General features: G+C 35.6%; 1 protein-coding gene across 1 annotated transcript; it reads left to right on the top strand.

The window, feature by feature from the left end:
- Nucleotides 1–1,684: 1,684 nt before the first annotated feature.
- Nucleotides 1,685–13,082, top strand: RB195_026127 (uncharacterized protein; the record flags this gene model as incomplete). The annotated part of the gene is made up of 17 exons (XM_064214540.1): nt 1,685–1,775; nt 2,800–2,924; nt 3,185–3,338; nt 4,146–4,285; nt 5,327–5,468; nt 5,921–6,004; nt 6,198–6,392; nt 6,498–6,586; nt 6,666–6,728; nt 6,795–6,868; nt 6,952–7,027; nt 8,711–8,794; nt 8,867–8,992; nt 10,105–10,261; nt 10,349–10,420; nt 10,576–10,658; nt 12,957–13,082. 17 exons carry the CDS (start codon nt 1,685–1,687, stop codon nt 13,080–13,082), a joined length of 1,881 nt encoding a protein of 626 aa, XP_064070421.1.
- Nucleotides 13,083–22,749: the final 9,667 nt, after the last annotated feature.

The following is a 22,749-nucleotide window of genomic DNA, read 5'->3' as shown; positions in this document are numbered from 1 at the left end:
GAATTAATCCAATGCAATTTTCTATTTTATATGAAGACATTAGGAAGATATGCTTGGATTTTTCATCTTTTTTGAACCCATATAATTCCCGTAACGGTTTTGTATTGACACAATTGACGTATTCTAAATGTATATCTCATTAAACGCGATTGAATGTTTCCTTTATAATCCGCGAACGGTATGACACAGTTTTTCTACGATATCCAAACGGTTCATGATGGATTATGAGAGTATAGGCTTATCGCATAGTCGAAAAGCATCACATTTAATTCTGTTTTTTAGAGGATTTCCTCCAAAAAACTTCACCATAAAATTCCTAAATGTTGTTTATGAGGGAATTTCTCGTCAAGAATGCATCCTTATCGCTGTGTTCCATCGTGAACTTCAACCGTAAACGGATCAGGGCGCGTTCAATGGTTATTCCGTCACATTAACGGGATAGAAATGTGCGGATTTATGGCTTGGAATAACTGCACGGAAGAATTTGTGGAAGAACCGTGACATTTCTGAGAAGTTTCGTTTTGAAAGATGTCAAAATAAAATTAAATTCGTTAGATTAGAATTAGATTCAAACAACGTTTTTCTGGAACTGTATAAAACATCGCTAAATATTTCTCGGAAAATTAAAAAAAAATACAAGCATGAAATAAGCAGCTTTAAGACATGATATCTTATTACCACAACAACACATGATATCATTCCAGAGTTTTTGAGGATTGCGATCCGTTTTCGTTACATTGCGAGCTTTTCAAAGAATCTCCTGAAATCCTTTCGGAAAGAAAATGTTAAATATTTCGTTTTCAGCGATGAAAAGCGAAAAAAACATCGCTGTAGGGTTATCCTGCCTTTCTTTCCTGATTCTCAAACTCTTCGATTTTTTTTCTAGAATTCGTCAGATACCATTGAATTCTGTTCACTACATAGCTTTAAGTATTTTTGTATATTTGTAAATAAGGATGTATTGGTGTTTTCGCAACTACTCTGGAAGAGAACATAGTAGAAAAAAATATTTATTTTAATCTCTGTGCTTTATAATGCTGCTCTACAGTTTTTGATTTTACAACTGCGATTCGTTCAAACATTTGAAAAATTCGGGAAGCATGGCTTCAGTAAAGAAGGGAATATAAAGAACTCCTCAGAGAAGCATGGATCGAATGTTCCTTGCTTTAAAATTTAATTTTATTTCCGCTTCTATCCATTGGGTTCAGTGCTATCCGTCAGACTTGAGACTCCTATCCTTTCTTTTCGTCTTATTGTTCAATGTGGTCGACCAGCGATCCGGTTTCTCGCATGATTAAGCCGAATATCCAATCGCATGAACGTTTTTATCAGATATGCTTCGAGTTCCTTTCGCTATCCAGTCAGAATGATCGAGGATGTTTTATAGTAGGAACATGTTCCAATGCTGTGTAGCATTCGGGATGGAATTTCGCGGCGCGATGGCCCATTTCGATGCGTATGGGTGGCCGGAGGTTGAAGCCGAGCTGAAGGCGTTTGAGGTAGGCGAGCGAGACATGCGGGAATGTGTGTATGTGTGCACTTATCCGGGGATCGGATCGCCTGGATGACCCGATTTCGGGCCGGACGACGACGAATCGTCCACAGTCGGCGGCCATCAGCAAACGCCCTCTCCGCCTTAGCGGACTGACCACCACCACACTCGGACATCGTCGTCGATCCAGCGATGCAGCTCGTCACTGCTTCGCTTTTCACCTTATTCGCACTAATTCGTCCCGCCTACGCTGCCGATAGGCCGTTGATTATTGAGAACGGGGGTGAGCAGTTCACATTTATTTCATTTTTATATCTTTGTCAGTACCAGTGCTTTTAGCTATCTGGCCAAGGAATTTCTAATTATTGTCTATTATATAATATTTAACTGACTTTTTAAATTTTTAAAATTGGCGGACTTGATTTGATTTAAAAAAAAAAATTATGCGTTATTGTAAAAATTAGATGTAAGGTCTAAGGAACATCACGGAACAAAGTGATTCTACTACTAATAACAACTCTTGATTGCAAATTTATTTTTGAAAACTTAATGATAATTTTAGCCGTTGTGTTGGAAGTTTTTTCCTTATATAATTTCCTTCATGGTTAGCAATGTATGCCTTAGGAATGAGCAAAAAGATTTAGATTATTTGGTAATTTCTCGAAGTACTTCCTTTACTGGGGCAATCCAGATGGCTCAAATTTATATTTTGTTGTTAAATTGATACAAGAGAAGTAAAATTTGTGTCTTTAACATTTTGCTAAAATCATTTATTTAAGGGAAAATTAAGCAGAATAACCCGTCAAGTTTCACTTTTTTCCAGATTTTTTCTCTATTTTTTTTCCGGAAATGCTAGGAGAAAGTTGTTGCGTTCACATTCCATGTGACGTGGTTTTTTCCACGTATGACGTCGTCGTCTCCTTTTCGAACGGCGTCCACGATCATACGCGTCGGATAGTGTGTGGATGTGAGCGAGAGAGACAAAGAGAGAACGTGTGCTCCTCAGTTTTTCACCACCGGATTTGGCGGCGGCTATCGAAATCGAAATTGAATTGAATGAAATGTCTCGATTTCAATTATCCGTGTTGACCTATATTAGATCCGTATTTGAATTCGATCCAGATCATCACTTTTTCGTCGAATGTATCATTATCAAAAGTGGATCGGGATATGCTAATCACACCATTCTCCAGTCATCTTTGGACCTAGAAAATCGGGAAGAAAAGTGGAGCACGCGCGGATTTTCACACACAAATTCCTTTTCCATTGAAATTCACAAACAGCGAATTTCACCGAATTTTTTTCAGCTGTATGCGAGAATAAGGCCACTGGATTTTTCGTGGTCGATAATACGATCCTTGGTACGGCTGATTCGATTGTGTATAAGGATACACCGGAAGAGGATTGTTTAAATACATGCTCAACAAATAGAGTGAGTTTATTGATTACTTAAACATCCTTGTTTTTTTTGTACTCTTTTTAATAAGAAATTAAGTGAGCGATTACCTCTTTCTAAAATTTGCCGTTACAGATTCATTATTAATATCCATATCCAGCTAGGATTATTTCTAGCACATTCCAAGTGACTCTATGAAAACTTGCTTCCTTTAGTGTTTCCTCTCGCTACCTCTCCCTTATGCCTAGGTTAATACAAGACTGGGAGAAGTCTTCCACGCTATTTATATTTTCCAGGATCGTTATGGTCGTTCCGTTCTGTGCGCATCGTTCGTCTACGATCATGTTTCCTTTACATGTACCATCTTCAAGGAGAAAGCTAAACCGGAAGGGAAAGCGGATGCTGTACAGGCTGTTGGGAAACGATATTTCGAGAAAGTGTGCTTAGGAGGTTGGTTACTGTAGGAATCGTTTTTGTTTCATCTACCAATTTCGTAGTAATTTATGAAAAATTTTAAAATGTTCGAAATCTTTTCCGAACGTATCCTAATTGCATTTTCTCCAATTCAAACGCTTCACGCTTCAATCCTGAACAACTTTTTCTCACTGTTTTTCGACTTATGACCTTACTAGTGTCATTAATTGTCGTTAGTATTTCCAGCGATAATTACAGTACTAATCTAAATCCATATCTGCCGTTGATTATCATTACGAAAAGAAATATAGAGGGATTTTCATGGAAATATACTGTATACAGGATTTTTTTTAAATGTTTCTGTTCGTTAGTCAGTACGTAACATCAATTTCCGATTTCCTGTTTATTTTGGAATGTACTTCTTCCTGGATTTGCGAACTGAAGTCCTATCTGCAAACTTTCAAAACCTAACAGGTTGACGTTGTACATGATTCTTAGGCTCTTATGCAATCACCTTCATCTAAAATTCTCTCATATCTTTTCCCGGAACTTCTGGAAGTTCGTTCGTTTGTCTTCTTCTCTTTTCTCATTTTTACTCCTTTTTTCAAGAACTTAAACAACAAAAGTTTGTAGATGTCCATAAAAAATCATGTGATGCTTCCTTCTTTCACCATTGAATTGGATATTATTTCAAAAATAATATTTCATCGTTGTACATACGATGAGAAACCGGTCTCCGTATCTATCTGTTTTTCTTTCGACTAATTTTCCTTTTAAATTAGGTGAAATCGTGGAATTTTCCATGTAAATGCGATAAAAATTGAATTTTTCCTTCTCCTTAAGATGCGGTTCCAATGGAATGTGCGGATTCACAGTTTATACGCGCTGATGATTCGGTCCTAATTGGATTTGCACGTAATGTTACTCTTGTGGAAACTATGGAACAATGTGTGGAACAATGTATTAAGGAGGATGACTGTAAGGTTAGTGGTTATAGCTATACATTCTAAATTTCCTTTTAAAAATTATTAAATGTACAACAATTTCTTTTTTGCTGTAGTTTTGTAATTCTTCGAAAATATCATCTTCACTCATAGATCCTCTTTTTTTTAGATAGTTTCCCTTATTTTTGTTCAATTTTACAATAATATTGCGATTTCACGAATAGATTTTGAATGGTGCGAGATTTGAAAAGAAAAACTAGATAATCCTTCGAATCTTGAATTAAATTAGATCGAATTTGTAATTTCTCGCGAAAATTTTTGAAAAAAAAATCGCATTAGACACTAATTGGTGTCGCGATCAAGGATTGAGTGGCTAGTCTTTTGCGCAAATTGAGGGTCATAATAACAGTCCCGCTAGCACTTTTTTTTACAAGTCCAGTTTTCTGGAAACTTTCCCGAATCGCTTTCAATGAGGGCAATTTCCCATCCCTGTAAGGATATGAAGAGGTTTCTTTCTTCCAGAATGCATACAACCGTTCAAATAGACGGAATATACTATCCATTATACATCAGTGTTGTTTCTTCCACAGCGTTTTACTTATCTTAAGGAGTTTCGAGAAATTTCTTCAAATTTTTTATATAAATGGAACAAAAGTAAAATGATATCGTTCTAGATAAATTTTCTAATATTCTAATAAAAAGGCTTTGGATTCCAAGGAGGTTTATATGTACTCGGTAAGAGTTCGCCGAAAATCTCTCCCAGTGATTCCACTGGACGATTCAATATGTTTCCTCAAGCCATTTGTATCCTTAAAAAAATACCAACGGAGCAAAATCCAGAAAGGCTTATGGGAAGTGAATTGAAGTAACCTACTACACAAACTTTTTTCTAAACGTGTCGCAAGTTTTACCTTTTCGTAAAAGTGAAATTACTTCTCAGGGTGAATATGATTTTCCAGTTTTGGAAAAAGAAAAGAATTTGTAAAAATAAGTATAAAATTATTCTAAATTATTAATATTTGACATCAATATCAAACATGTCATATATGTTTACTAATAAATCATGAATTTTTTTTACAGTCTGCCATGTATTTTTACGAAGAAGGCGAGTGCATTACGAATACGGAATCAGCGTTGTCAAAACCGAATTCTTTTGCAAAGGAAGAAAATGAGAAGGTTGTCTACTTCCAGAATGGATGCCTTACCAAACTTCAATCCCATGGTAGGAATTTCTTCACATATATTTTTCTTTGTTTTTTTTTTAAGGGAAATAACGGCAGTCACAGTGCATGAAAGAGTGTAGTCTTTTTGATAGAATTATACCATTGATAAAATCATTAATAAGATTAAAAATATGAAAATGATGCTGATGGTTAAAGAATTTAACCCGTAATTTGTATAAATAGTAATAAAAAGAAAAAGAATAGAAAATAGTTTTCAATCACACATGAATATTTACGTTTGTTTATTGTTTTTGTTTTTTGTTTTTTACTTGATGTTCTTAATTTCCCTCCTTTGTTCGTATGACTGCGTAACTGTACCGAGTAATGATTCAAGGAATTTCATTCTAAGCCAAAAAAAAAATGTTTGTAAAGTAGAAATTGTGGGATTATTTCTAGAATTTCAGTTCTGTTTACTTTTGTTTACATATTCTTAGTATAGTATTCTTTTTAGACACCACTACATCATCCACTGAATCAAATCCTGCAACCGAGGTCGTGGAAAAAGCAGAGGAAATCGAAGCTAACACTGAAAAAGGTTCAGTTATTATTTGTTTGTTTTTTTTCGTTTAGAATTGCAAAATCAAAAATATCGTTATATTTCACTGTGTTATGTGTAGCACATGTCTAACAGAATATATTTACATCACTGCTTTGCTTTAAACACATTACACATTTTTTTTACACTTCAGCCAAGTAAAACATAGTCTGCACTAGCACAAAAATTTTAGAACAAACCGACAATCGCACAACCGTACACCCATCCGAGCATAATGACGGAGAGACGGAGTCGAAAAGCGGTGAAAAATCCGGAATCGAAGACGAATCGTCTAACGTCGGTGAACAATCGTCTGATACTCGCTCAACGGAAAAAACCACGAGTCAAGAGAGTTCAACGGTGAACTCACCACCTATCACTAGCGGAAGTAAGATGCATGCGATTTGCTGAACATTGTGATGTCACTGGATTGTTTACTTGGATTCCAATCCTATCCGAGTAGATCACCACATTTTATTCGAACTTCTTTAAGGATCAAGTGACGAGGAAGACGCTGAAGATGCTACATCGACCGAGTTCACTTCCACAACTACGGACGCAATCGCCACAACAAATTCGGAAGTAAGTCTTCTCCACATCCGGATATGTGGAAATGTCCTTTCCTTTCCTTAAAAATTCCTTAAAAATGAATTTTTCTTAGCCTGTTGAGAAGAATGGAGAAGACGACGAAGAATATGTCAACGAAGATGAGGATGGCGGAGAAGTGAGCCCTATCCAGAATTCTCATGTGTTTCCTTGCGTTTATTTCTTCTTAATTTATCGATTGTAGGTCGAAACTGTTACATCCTCCGATGGATCATTCGAAAAGATAAACAAAAAAGGGGAGAAAGCAAGTTACATCAAGTAAATTCCTTTTTTCTTCAAATTTCTTTTTTCTTGTATTTGTTTAGAAAGCCTCGTAATATCATTTTGTAAAGTTTTTCCAGGTTCAAAAAACATCCGAAAAATTTTGCCTCAAAGACGGCTAAGCTTTCTGAGAAGGAGGCGGAAGTAACGGAAGAGGTGAACCTTTTTTCCTTTCAACAGTAATTGATGAGATCAAAAGTTTTTTTTTACAAAGAAGATATTATTTAAAGAGATATATCAGTCAGATTGTTAATATTTCAAAAATAAAATAAATCTGCTGAGAAAGGAGAGCGGAATCTATTCGGGTTTTTTTCAGAGAGAAAGTAACCATGTATGCTATCAAAAGGGTAGGAATCGCTAGTAAATCCTTTTTACCAGGATTTTATGATAGATGTCAATTTGTCTCCTTTTTTCATTCGTTCTAAAAAATTTGATTTATAGTTTTCTAGCGTTATTTAAGCTGCAGTGAGGTCCTGAGGGGGGAAGAATATGGATTTAGACATTGGTAGCCGGATTTTTCTCATCAGTACTATATCTGCAGCAGAGCATAGCTTCAGAAATTTATTTTTCTATTCAGTTTAAATCCCTGCAAACCAAACTATTAGAAATATGTGACTCCCTGCCCTCTTAATACTATGAACCTTCCATACCTCATACCTCTTTTCCTCCCGTGTCTCGCGATTCAGTTCCAAATGAACTTGGAAACTTGATAATTAACGAACCGACAGCCTCCATTGCGGATTAAAAATTTTTCTCAACAAAAGAAATAAAATCACTGCCTCAAAGTGTATTTTGATTCGACATAATTTTACAGAAGTTAGAAGTTGTTATCCAAGTTATCCACTAAAAATGTCATAGTTTTGAAGTTAATTAAGCTGACATCGCTATGTCAATTGTAAAAACAATGAAATGTAGACATTAAAATTAATATCTCAATTTTTTTCTCTATCACTCACTCCGTGATCACATCATTAGTGGCCAGACATGAGTTTTGTTTTTCATCTCGGATCATCCTTTCGCAATCCTACAAAATCTGCGGAAGTCTTACTAGTGTGAACATTGTCTTTAGGAAGGAAACGTATATTATTAATACAAACATTACAAACTCCTTCAGGACCGTCATCAATCACTTTGAGTTACTGATATTTTTATAGAGAAAAAGTGGAAACGAAACAGAACTGTCTATCGCTTAAGGGTCTTTTACAACACTAACATTTATCCGAGAATAAACAGTAATCTCAACGGGAAACTGTAGGTATATACAGTAAACGGGTTAACAGCACATGTGCATGTAATGTAATTGTTTTCCTGGAACCTCCCCCCCTCCCCCAGAGCAAGTTCTTAGTTTCCATTAGTAATATTTAGCGAAATACAAAAAGAAACATTTTATATGTACTTGCCTAAAGGCTTTAGAGTACTTCTATGGATTGTAGGTGGCAAAACATTCTAAAAAACGTTCATCTTCTCAGTGCTTACTAGACAAAATTTGAGATGATTTTTTCTGGATTTTATAGTGTTTAAAACTTGAGATGAGATTGTACAAGTATTTCTTGTCGTAGTATTCTGTCATTCAATTATAATACAAGAAGGTATTTTTTAATTACTTTCAACCTTAAGGACTTATTTCTTGTTTGTTTCTTATTTGTTACCTCAAAAAAAAAACTCCAAATAGCACTGAGAAAAAGGAATTAGTAGAATTTGACCACGTCTTTTAATTGAATCAGGGAGTCACTTCCCTTAAATTTAATTTTTACAACCGTAAAAATTGAAATAGGATTTGTTTCATGTCTTACACGCACTATTTTTCTATCATTCCATTTAATGTTGTAGCATTTTCAGGCAACTGAAAAAAAAGAAGCATCGAACAGTGAAACACCGACAGATGAGACAATTTCTTCGAATGGTTCAAGTTTTGAAGAGGAGGTCTACTAACATCGAACTTTTTTTTTCATATTCACCTCTTCGAATCTGATGTTTTTTCTTCCATGCTTGCAGACGGCCGAGTCCCTGGTCAGTGACGAAGGAGGCGAACCAGTTGAAGGACAAACATCACCTCTCGACAAAAACAAGCATTTGTCTATCAAACGAGTGCTAGAGAGTGCCGAGAAAGAAGAAACAGAGGTATGAAATTTTGGCATAAATTGATCACATGGAATTTCCTCCACGAGCGTCCCTTTCCCCACTTTTAATATGTTCTCAAATAAGAGTACTTATTTATTGATGTATTTCGCTTTTTTTGCTGAAAAGTTGGGAATGAGAAATCATCCTTCCTTTACAAGGTTACAAGTTTCATGAGAAAAAAGTAACAATAGGGGGAATACTAAATAACCATCCGAAAAATCAATTTCTAGCAACCTCTTTTATTCTTGTTTTTTTGAGCGACAACTTGCTTCATTTCCGTTTTCCAACTGCCTTTACGTGGGGTCCTTCACTTCCGGATGGAATCCGTGCAAATTTCCTATAGCGGATTTAGTTTGATCAGCCGAGAATCCGTAAATGGACTCGGGACAGTGTTCGTGTATAGCGTAGGTGTAGTTGAGCTCAGGAAGCTGGAGAAATCGCAAAATCCCCGAATATTTGGAATTTTCAGGAGACGTGAATTAAACAGAAACGAAGAATAAAATCTTGATTCATTGAAAGTGAGAAGTGATAGCAGGAAGAGAAAGGAATGTAAACGATGCGCCAAGTGATATGTATCTGGTTTTATCCTGAATGTTCGCGCTTTTTATATTATCCTTTCACTTGCATGATAAGGATCTGTCATTTAAGAGAATTTTGTCCTCGCATAGCCAGGAATTCAAATATGTTATTTGTCGGTTGTTATATATGCACTTTATCTAGAAGTAATTACTCGACTTTTAAATTACTCAGTGAGACAAGATATTATACATAATCTCTTAAAAATCGGAAAAGTTTTTTTTTCTAATTTATTGTTTTTCATAAGGAAGAAATCTCAAAATTAGAAAATTACAAATGCATTTAATCGCCCATGTCTCTTATATACATTGTCCCTTCGTCTAAAGTTTAATTAATTAATTAATTATTTACTTATTTATTACACTCAAAGGTGTGCCAAGAGAGAGTAGAATGAGAATGAATGATTAAATAAAATAAATTAATCAAACTTTAAATAATTTAATTGAAATTAGTAATTACATGGTAATAGAATGGCGGGACTATTTTACTGTGTGTACGATTAAATAGGGAAATTCCGGAACAATTGGCTATTCCAGCAATATCCAACCTACTTCTCTGACTGGTCCGATTGGACTCCTTGTACGAAAGGAGGTGAACGCCAAATTCGTCGACGTAAATGCTTGGATCTACGTCGTTGTCTCGGCGCTCTCATGCAAGTTCGCAATTGTCCGGCCGTTTTACCGGAACCAGCACGTAAGTTTTCAAAGTAAAAAGTTTTGGTCAACTGAATTTGGTGAAATGAGTTTATACTTATTCGAAACGATTTTCACATATATATAGAATCTGGACCAATTGAATCTGTACGTTCTGTGATCGAAGTGCCACGAATTCCCGAATATGATGATGCTGATGGTATGTGTGTATGTATCTGTATATGTATGTGTGTATGTATGTGTGTATGTATATATGTGTATATGTATGTGTATGTGGTGCAATGCTTATGATGTCATTACATTCTTGTTTATGCTGCCTTCGAGCGACTTTTTGTTGAGTGTCTCTTCTCTCAGGAAATCAATTCGACGCTCGCTCGCCCTCTGTTGTTCAACAACCTTCGGAAACGGTGTGGAGTCCGTGGCTGGGAGTGTGCCAGGTACAGACCAACCTAAATTGTGACAAATTCATTCTCGATCGTGTACTTTTAAGTGTTCATCAAGTAGAACACATTAACGTCGTGAGCACAGACAAACACACACACACACAGACACACATACACACCCATATATATACACACATACATAAGCGCATGTTTTTCTGTACTCTAAACGTACTTAGAACGAGTTAGTTCTTTTTGAAACTACCGTAATAAGCAGTAACAGCAGCGCACAATAGACTCCCGTTCGCTACCATTACATTATATATCCGTTCACCGTATTTTTTTCGCCTCCATCAACGTCAAATAAATATAGAATTGAAAATAACGTAATGCCCTTTAATTTGCTATTTTATCTACATAAATATGAGTGCCTCATATTTATGTAAATATTCTTCATTGTCATCTACTATTACTGCCTGATCGTTGCTTATTTTAATTTCTGTTAAAGAGCGTTAATTTGTAGTAATGACTTTTACAGTAACGAACGTTTTGCAAAATATTTTCGTCGACGTTATCGTCTCTACGATAGTTTCAATAACAAAACGTTCGGTGTTATTTTCGACCGAAGTTGTTCTTTGAAAGAAATCGACATTTGTTATGCAACGTTTTGCATCTTTTTAAAACGATTGTTTAAAGCAGATATCTGCAGTTTAGTTAAATTTTTTTATGAAACGTTTTCCTGCCAATAACGAGTAATATCCACCAAAGAACATAGAAGATTACCGGTACACGTATGTGCATATAGTAGCTTAAGGAAAACTCAGTGAAATAAAAACAATCCGTAGAAATTTACTATGTCCCAAGACAGCATTTACAGTCAAGCATATAGTTGATCATTAGAGAATACTGTAAAAGTTTTAATTGAAGTTCTTCGTTCTAGAAATTCCACAAAACCTTCCCTATGCATAAGTGATATAAGATTTTTTTTTCAAAAAAAACCAAATTTTATTTTTGACAAATTTGCCAAATTTTGATTGAACGACTGTACAAGAGTAGAAAATAACGGGTTTTTATTATACTAAACAAAGTGGTCAGTGTAACGTTCACGTTTTGACAAGCCTATTTTTTAAATTTGTTGCAAAATCCACTGGAATGGTTTAATTTTCAAGGATCCAATTTCCCGGTGCATCTCTTGTGACAGCAAAAACTACATACTCTGCAGCACAGCAACGATGAATTGTATCCGTTTGGCTGGCGCGTTGTATTTAAATTTGAAAAAATTTCTTCAAAAGCATCAGAAAACGTTGCTGAACTATTTGTACTTAGAGATAGGAATTTCCGGTATTTTTCACTAGTAATTTTCTTTTCATAGAAAGGTTTAAATTAGAACTATGTACTAGTTGCGTGAGTTGTAATAGTTTCTGTTGAAATCTAATGCTGCTGATTTTTTGGATTTTTGGACGGGCTCCTAATCTTTGTGTTCGAGTTTCGAAATTTGTAGAGAAGCAAAAAAATGAAGAGTGGAATAGTCAAATTTTTGAAATGATTAAGAATTGCTCGAAGAACATAATGTTTTTTATTGAAAAAAAACTACCTGGCATCTTAGAATCTCAGCATAGGGGTAGTGCAAGAGCGTTTTGATCATCTACATTCCGATTTCATTACAGAAATCAGCTTCTTTTTTTTCTCGGAGAAGAAATTTCTTCTTAAGAAAAACTATCGTGACCTTTCTTTTGCTAAATTGAAAGTGATAGGAATATGACAAGGCCACGATGTCCTCTTTGTTTCGTTACACCTAAAAAAAATGTGTGTAATTTTTTTCTATTTGGATCGGTGCCGAAACGAATTCGTTGTTGTTTTTTTTTTTCTGCAGAAAATAAGCAGCAGTTCCGGAAATGAGGGAGATTTTAAAGCTGTGACATATCACGTACAATATGTGCACAATCATTTGTCTATTGCACGTTTTCATTATGTTTCTCGTTGCTGTTTCGTACGATGTCAACGAACACACCAAACCATCATGTTTTTCTAATTCGCAATTGACGTGAGTGGATACGGGCGCGTAGAGAGAAGAACGTTCTGCTGAAGGTTTTCGTGTGTGTGTGTGTTTTTTTTTCTTCCGTTTTTTTTTTCTCACCTCCCACACAAAACTCTTCCTTACACCTAACCATCTCTTCAACATTTCCACTTTACCTTACTGAGTGATCGTTTAGATGACGATATTCTATCTGTATTTTTTTTAATTTTTCGGATTTTCAATCTTACTATACTACATACAAATATATGTGCATACGTATATCCATACATATATTTCCCTCACTATCCGAACAATACGATCTCGTTCCTCTATTCTAGCATTTTGCATCCGGTCAGCCGTGCAACAATGGCGAAATGATCGGTTTCGAATCTCGTGAATGTATCGCGAAGGAGCCAAGCCTATGCGATGGCCCATTCTTCAGATATTGTACCTTACCATGCTAATATTCATCGTATATTACAACTAGGATTACTTCACAGATGAATTTTTAATTATGATACATTCACATTACGTACATTTTTTCTCTTGGGTCGTGCGCAGACTTTATACCGTATTTCTACTCACATCTTTCTCGATTACAATACTGTTCTAATGATATTGTGTGCAATTTCGGATCGTGTACTATATATATATCTGCTCGTTGCCGTTTCATTTTTAATATGGGTGTATTTTGAACCGCTGACATTTACATCGACGTCTTTCATTGAAATAAATAACATTTTCATGTGATCATTGATGTTTCCACGTTTTAAAATTCTCATGATGAACTTCTTCAAATAGAAAAAAGAATGGAGCGAATGTAGTGGACAGCTGGAATTCCCAGGATTTGTTCCAGAACTGCGTAAGGACGCAAATAATGATATATGTGGAGGAATGGTAGTCAGTCATAATGGTCAACAAAGTTCTCACCTAAAAATTCTCTGACTGTCCGTCTGATGTGCTTTTTTCAATAGCAATCGGGGAATTCATTGACAAATTTTTTACGGACGTTTGTCCTGGAGTGAGATTTTTTAGAAAAATTTCTGGCGCTTAGTGATTTTGTTATTCTAATGGGAATAATTTCATTGAAACGGTTCATCTGTAACAAAATTCTAGGAATAGAGGCCATGTGTAAGATTATCCCTGATTATCCATGATTCGATGTTGCTTTTCCCGCCCAATTCTTGAGTGTTTTTTTTTAAAATAGAACGACTGACTTTGTTCATGTATTTCTTATCCTGGAAGTCTTTAAGGTCCCATTATTCTATAGAGTAGTGTTTGAATTTTCGCTAATATTCATATACATTTAAATTCATAACGAAGCAAAGTAGGATTTCGGCTGTTTTTTTTTGATACCAAAACGTGGGCGATTATTCCTCATATGGAATGAGATTAGAACGAATTAAAAATGCAACACTTTTCAGATACATCGTTAGCGTTTTCTGGATTTATTGGGAAACTATCATTGATATAATCAGTCTTTTCCATTAGTATTTCCCTGCCACCTCCTGTATATTTTATTTTTGTTCGTTCAGGCGGATTCTTTAGTGAACTAAGGGCTTTTTTTTCCAGTGTTCTGTACGCATTAACTAGGACAACCATCATTCGAACGGGTGACGTCATCCGTATAACATGTAAACATTGTTATTTTGGCGACACACATTCAACATAAAACATACCACGTTTGCACTCCAACAGTCATTAGAGAATATAGAACTTTATACAATATGAATGTATACAATATGAATGATACTTATGCGTCATCACATATGAATTAATTCTTTTTTTTTTGCCCTGTCTATGGATTTGTGTAGAGTGAAGTTCAGGAACGAGCATTGTTACGACAAACGTACCAGCCACAGTTTTTCTAGTGACACTACAACGTGTCACCAGCGCGTTACGCGATTAAACCGGAACAACTTCGGATGCAAATCGTTTAGCTGTTGTACAAATAAAATGAAGGAGATTTTGGGGAATTCTTCTGGATAGACTAAATATATCTGTCTGTGGAACTCCTCATCGTCATCATCATGTCTGTGATCATCTTCTCCCTAACCTAACACCTCTGTACACGTCCTTTTCCTTCTTCTACTATATTCCCGTAGCCCCCGGTATGTGTGTGTACATAGCAGTGCCCTTTCAACCGCACTTTCCTCTGCGTGCCGTGCCTCCTTCGCGGCTCGCTCCACGCTCTTTCGCTTGTTTATGCCGATTGCTCCCTTTTTCTCTCGCGCACCCTCCCACCCCGTATGAAACCTCACAAATCTCTTTCCCTCACTTAATCATCGGTACGCTTACAGGCACAATTCAAAATCAAATACAGTTTCTTGTCACGATTTATTCGCATATACATTAATTTGTTGATTTTCGTGTACACTACGCCTAGAATCCAGACAATAGTTGTACTCCTGTGTCGTCATATGATACGTCCAATTACTTATTGAAAAACTTATTGAAAACCCCCAACTTTTCAACTGTTACCGATTTTTCTCGTACTAAGGAGTTTTTTTTTATTACTTTTTCAATATGTATCACAATCATATGATACTATACTTCATTCCGCTATCCTGTTATCGCTTTAAAGTGCACTTTTTTGCAAGCGTTTTGCGTCTGCCCCCCCGAACGAAAAGTAGTTTTCGTCCGTGGTGGTCTCGCCATTATCATTTTTGATCTACTACCACACTACTCACACTACACTAAACGATGTAGATCACCGTACTAATCAATCATGAAGGTGAATAGAATTAGAAAACATCGTGTAGGCGTTTATTGTACTCATTTTGAACCGTCTTAAAATCCTTAATTTACCACCATCCAACCTCCTCCAAGCATTACGTTTTATTGGATTGATAGCGCCGTAGATCGCGTATGTGGGTACTTTCTCATCGTTCGTCGCCTCCGCATCGGGAATCATTTCACTCAATCGAGTCAATTTACTCGAACACAATCCTTGCCAGCTAGCTAGCACTCATATCCTCCCTCATACCACAAATCACTCCTTATACTACTATACTCAATTTGAAACATGTACTAATTACTGCATTAGCGGCGAATTTAGGTGCATTTGTTAGCCGGTTAGAGGTAATTATTCAAATCCCTCTTCGGATCTCGTAATGTTGTTCCGTTTTTGGTGGATATTCTGCGAATGTATGTCCTTTACGTATATCTACCTCATCTCATAATCAATTTTTACAATTATATTTTCTAAATTCTGTTGTCAAAAATTGTATAGTAACTGCCGCCCATATTTTTCTCCACCTCTCCTCCTACTTCATTACATTATACATTCACATTGTGTGATATAGTGTGAAAACCTATTCTTCACCGAGGTTGCCATGTATACAGCTGAAATAATGCTAATTAAATGCGGTTTCGTTTTTTTTTTCTCGAAAACAATTTATTATGGTTATATTATGTATTTTTTTATACCATTTCTTCTTCATGTTGAAACATTTTTAGAGTTTTATTAGTTTCACTAATTAAAATTTTATTTTTATCTACTACATAACAGTAACATTACATCAATAATTGAGTTGAGCTTAAACGAGAGGAAGAATGCCCTTATTTCTTTCTTATTTCGTTAAATATTTTGCTTTAATTATTTCCGTTCTTTGAAATGATAGCGTGTATTCAAATGTAATACTATCGTAGAACATTAGAATTTACTCCGATGAAATCGTTATCGACTAGCAAAAGAAGAAATTATTGTCCTGAATCTTGTTATTAATTTATTTCACTTCATCACTTCATTATAATAATGTTTTTACAGAAAATTCAGTTTTTGTCGCTTAACTTGATATATTCACATAATTCAGTCAATTCAACTCGAATGTTTATGATTAGTAGTTTGTTTTTATTTTTCTATGTGTGTTTACATTATCCAGTAAGGTTTACGATGAAAATTTGTTTGTTATCTTTTAATTTTACTGTTTTTAACTGTGTTTCTTGCGCTGTTCGTGCTAAAACATGACAAAATAAATGTACGACGATAGCAGGTGCGGCCGACGAGGAAACATCACACACACACACACACACGCACAGTCATACATACACACATACACGTAACATACACATACGTACACACACATATGTATTATACATACACATATGTACGTATAGAAACATATAGACATATAAAGGTACATACTTTTAACTTTAACTTAACGATAATGTGTTCACGTACTAGAAAACAATGTTGGCAGCTAAAAATTATCCGGATCAGTGGAATTATGACAGCTGTTATGATTTAGGTTGTTTTTTTCTTGACGTCTACTGTATTATACTACTGTACTGTTCTCCTATATATTTCCTCGGAATTATTCATGTTTAATTAAAATCTGAGAGGAATATTCCACCTTTATTGTGATATTTCTTCATCATTGATGATTGACAATCAGAGTTCTATCCTGAAAAAGGAATATAATCTTCAACATCCTGCTATTGGAAACTAACTCCGTCAGAAAATCCTCGCGATTCTTTGGTTTTCGTCTGTCTTACCCTTATCATGAGTTAAGGATCTTCCTGTCGTTGTGTTTCTCATTGTTTCCTGGTACGTGCACATTCTTGCTAGGTTTCTGTGAGTGTATGAGTGCGTGTGTATATGGATCTTTTTTCCATGAAATTCAAGAAATCCTCAAATTCGCCTATCGATAAAACACCTGCAGATTCGATTCTGTACATCACAAAACATTACTTGACTTCATTTTCATGTATTATGAACCGGAACTTCTAATTCTTCATACGTTTCTTTTTTCTCGGATATGGTATGGAATGTGTTGGCGCAACGAGTGTCACAATTTCTCAAGTAGTTCCGCTCATTCAAGTGGCCGACCGATCGCGATGATTTGTATTTTCGTGCTCGTTCATTGTAGCATCAATTCATCGAGGAGAAGTAAAAAAAAACGTTTCCGAGAACGTTTCATACATGAAAATCTGTGCTGTAGATTCATTGATCTTGTTGAATGTTGGTGGAGAAGAACGAAAACATAGTCTTTTCGATATGTTACCATAATTCTATTCACTTTTTTGAAAGTGTATTCGGCCAATTCATATGCAACAGAGGTTTCTGCCCTTTTCTAGCAATCTATTAAATATCAAACTAATTTTAATGGATTTTTCTTCTCGAATAATGCCTATTCGTTACCGTAGAAGCGTCGTCGACGATCTATATGTATCGTACATGTATCGTCAAAATAGTTCCTATACTTTCTCGCTACTAAAGTTGTGTGAGTCGTAGAATTAGTTGTCATCTGTGCACTTATCATTACTACAATTTCTTACAATCTTACTCGTTTCAAGCAAATACGTGTATCCAGTGAATTTTTCATATAGTCATAATTTTTGTAGGATAAAATAGAGCTGTGTTATATAGTGTAGTAGTGATAATTCTAATTGAAATAATATTATTAATGTGACGTTATTGGTGCTATAGTGGAACGGCGGGAATCGACGAGTGCAGGTTTGCTGACGAAAATTTTCACGGAATGCATTTGTGCTGTTTCTTAATGTCTTGTCAGCGTTGTGGCGCCTGGCAATGTTAATTTATGTTCATTTCATCTAGGTGCTGCATTGCGTCCTGACTGTGTGTGTGTGTTTTTTTTGCGAGCACTTCCCCTCCTCTTATTCGATCCCTCTCTCCCTCTCTCTCTGTCTCTTTCTATGTTTCATTCACAAAATTTTGTTCTTTCATCGATGCTATTTCTGTCATTTTGACGCATCTCGTGCAGAATATATGCCATCATTGACGTCGTATTAGTTGATGAGTTTCAATTCATAGCTTCTAGAATTTTCCCCTACATTTTTTTCTCTTCTTAATATGACATATATTGTTTAAAGCAATTACTTGAAATAGTTCTAATTCGTTTATACGAATAATTTCCTTTTTTTTCCTCACTGAAATTAAGCCGAATTAAGCAATATCAATGACCGCAAAACTATGAATACTTCAAGATTTAATGTTCTGGTTTGTGTTTTAAAGGAATCAAAGAGGACCGAAAGATATTTCCTTGACTTTAAAGGCATCACCCCACGAATCTGAGGTGGTGCGGATTTAAGGTGGAGTATTTGTATACGGGATAGTAGATTATGGAGAGGGTGATGATTCCGTCCATTTCTACCTAATTGCCGTAAAACGGCCCGAAAGAAGCGGCGCGTGCGCGGGGCTGGCACGCTCCAATCGAACTCGTTGTAGAAAGTAGCGCGCCGGAACGCCCAAATCTGTATCTTCCGGGGGGCCGTTTTTTTACGGAAATTAGGAGGAAATGAACGGGATGTCACCCCTCTCTCCATAATCTACGATCCCGTATACGAATACTCCACCTGAAATCCGTACCACCTCAGACTGGTGGGGCGATGCCTTAAAGCACAAGGTGAATGCTGAAGAACTTGTCATCTTTAGCCGTGGACTCTAGGAGTTTTAAGCTTTTAAAAGATTCTATAATTAATATCGACAATAATCTTCCTTGAAAGAATTGTTTCTTTATATTTATAGAATTCAACCGTTAAGAAAATAAAAATGAATTGAAAATAAAATAAAAAGAACTTTAAAAATCAAGAATTAAATTATCCGTCAAGAAGAGTGTTCAAGAACCATTAGAGACGCCCTAACACGAAATCGAGGTAATTTGAATCTGGAATTGATAGGGTTCGAAGTGCAATTCACGAGTTTGAGTGCGACCTCGCTTGATTCCTCCTAACCACCCAATAAAAAGGCGTGGGAAACGGACTTGTGGAACTGGAGCTTTCTACAAGGCAACAAACAACGTACCACGTCCGCAAGAGCAGGCATCTGCGATCGAAGGGGAGAGACAGGGGACAGCAGTCTACTGATTCTTCGCTAGCTCGCAAAAGCGGCGCGTACCGCTGCTGTCGTAGAGATGCTACGTTATCAGGTGCCTCGTAGAGGGACCCATTGCGACAAGGCCATTTCCCATGCCTTTTTTCTGAGTCATTAAGGGATTCCATGTGATCGTATTCATACCTCTAAAGTACACTTCTAACGCTGTTTCTCATACGTTGAGAGATCCAGACACCCTCATTTTCGTGGCATTCTGCTTTTAAACGTGATTTGGATCTGAGCAGCTGATTTCTGACTTGTGCGTAATTCTTTTCGTCTCGTTAAGATCCGTACTCGTGCTGAATTTACAAATCCGTACGGAAATCCTATCGTTTTCCTTAGTTGAAATTGTAAATTTGCTAAATCCCATTCACCTACCCTGTACATTCATTTTTTCATCTTTTTCGTGAACTTCTACTGATTTTAGTTTCTTAGTAGTCTTATTGTATTCTCGGATTTCTGGTCATATCCACTACTTTGACGTGGCTAAGCAGCTTCGGGTATATGAAAATGAAAGACCATTTTTTAAAATTCCTAGGTGAGAGGCGCCAAACCATCTTTTTCCTCCTTTTTCTTCATTCACAATTTCATCACTTTTAATCGAATATGTTGATTTTCTTCAGCTGAAGGCAGTTCTGGGTGAAAAGAAGGATCTCGTTTTGGTTTAGCTGTGGATTTCTGGACTTCTGGATATACTACTGTATTACTTCTGGTACACACTCTTCATTTTACTCAAATAATGTGGACTAAGTTTCTTTTCCTTGATTTTATTTTTTTCTCTCCATGATTAGTTTTCCTCCGTAGAGGGGGGTGAAGATATACTATCTTACAAATACATGTGAATTTTTACGGGGCTTGCCAAATGTTTTATTGAATTCTTTGCTTTCTCATACTAACTCTATTCCTGTTTTATTCTTTGCCATCTAGATTAGCAAAAGAATACTCAACGAGCCTCACTAACTCCTCTCACTGAAGATTTAGAACACTTTTGGTTTTTGCAGCAAAATTCAGCACAAATTTCCCGGCTGGACTTCAAGGAAACAAAACGGATGTTGTATCCTTATAATTCTTCTGAAATATTTTATTTCAACTGTACTGACTCTCGAACCGCCTCTTTTATTCAATTTCTCTGGATCAATTACCATCGAATCCTTACTTTTTCTGAAAGGTACAAGAATGGAAGTTTCCACGAACTTTGTTGTGTAATGTTACGTAATGGAAAATTGATGAAAAGTTGATGAAAAGTAAGACTCATGAAGAAATTTTTTTTACTTCGCTTTGCGTTTTTCAACATAGGATCCAAAGACGTGCCCTCTCTTGTATCGCTTCCTCCTCTACCCTACTCTTTTGTCTCATTACTTTTCCGGAAGTTCCCGTGCAAAAATTTTTCTGCAATAGTGCAGTGGTATGTAAAGAACGAATATGAAAACCGGATATATTTTTGTGGGGTTACTGTAAGAACAGTGTGAAGAACCCATCTTTGGTATCTTTTTACATTCCACACTGTAATATTTCACATTATGGTGGCATTTATCAAGAACATTTTTCTCAATAAAAGATTTTTACTTTAAAAAAACGGACATTCTGAAAAATCCCTACCATTTGTGTACTTTTAATATTTTTAAGAAGTAAATTAGTTCAAAATCAGCTACTATGTACTGTGAAAGAGTTATTAAAAAATTTAACGCTTGATTTTCCAATCAAAGATTTCCGCGCAGTACTTTAGGTATGAAATTTCTATTTTTTTATTAGCTTTTTGTTCTCGTTTGATGATTTTGTACCAACTTTTTCCAGGAGCACCACGAGTGTGTCTAATGCGTATAGTTATTAGAAGGTAAATAAAGAAATAAATAATTATGTATGGTTTTAACGAGTGGACAACTACGTAATAATTTGTTAGCAATATTTCTCATTAACGGTTTGCTCTAAACGTGGAAGCGTTTGCGTTCACTCAAATTTTCGGTTTTTTTAACTTTCACGTTTTTCTTTCTATTTATTTTTTTGTATAGGCTTCTCTCATGTCTTTTTTCTGTGTGACAACTTTTTTAGTTATGAATTTTCTCGTGGTCCTCTCTTTTCTTCGGGACAGTTCAAAACTCTCTATGTTTAATTCACATTATATTAAATAGTGGAAAACTCTGGATAGTGGAAGCACCACTCACAACTGATCCAGTATTTGTTTTCCATAGAGTTGAAGTTTGAAAGATGCAAGAATTTTTTTAGAAATTAACTTTTACCGTTTTTCGTATTACAGATATACCTTGACTTACTCCGAAAGTTCTTATGAGATGTTTGATCCTATAATGTTAGTATTACAAAGAGAGCGATTCCCGTTGGAATTTGTTTTGTTCTACTCGTTCGCGTCGTCTTCGTCCTCTGCCGATGGATCCCTCGGTATTCTTCATGTTATGTATTTGCTATTACATCTGGTGCAGGGCAGCAGCATTTATTTGTGTGGCTACTTGACGGCCGTTCTATGTCGGATGAACTTCTGGTAGTGGGAACTATACAACCCCGTCATTTTCATGAATGTTATCCGATTGTAATGTTCCCCTTCGCCGAATGCTTTCGTAACTCTGCCTCAACTCTCCTCAATAACGCATCATATTTTCTACCATATTTCGATCACATCTGTCCAAACATATTCATTTGTGAAGTGAACACAATTACGTCCCTTATCTTATTGTTTCGATTTATTCTGGTAGTGCGATTTAAGAAAAAATAGCTGATAGATTCCACATACTTCCTCCTTTTTTAACCACGTGATCAAATATTTTTCATTGATTTTTCAGCCATCTACCTATAACTTTGTTCCCGAAATATCTTTAGAATAAATGAGTTCATTTTTTACTAGGATATTTCTAGGCATTTATATATGTAGGTGCTTCTAATATATAATAATATATCGAAGAAAAATCTCCAGTCCACTAAAAACTCTTTGAAGAAAAAAATTCATAGGATTTCTTCTTTGTAGAAATACTAAAATTATCCGATATCCTTTTCATCTTCTATAAATATTCTGCTAATTTTGTCCTCCAAGCATGTATTTTGTGGAAAGAGAGATTTACTATTAAATGAGCTCTGAAAATCTACATATGAACTTTATTTAATATGTTTTAAAAAATTGTAAAATGCGACATTTTCCACTTGAGGTTTGAAATCTTGATATCAGTAGAAACTCAGAATTTTAATGAGAATTCCACTGCCTTTCAATTTAATCACTAATTTATTCATGTCTTTATTCAATGAATATGTGATAACAAATTAATTGGAAGCTTTTAAGAGCAAAAAAATTG

This window comes from Necator americanus, chromosome X, assembly GCF_031761385.1.
Source record: "Necator americanus strain Aroian chromosome X, whole genome shotgun sequence".
Taxonomy (NCBI): Eukaryota; Metazoa; Nematoda; class Chromadorea; order Rhabditida; family Ancylostomatidae; genus Necator; species Necator americanus.
Note: the sequence above shows the minus strand (reverse complement) of the source record. Positions and strands in the feature narration are given on the sequence as shown.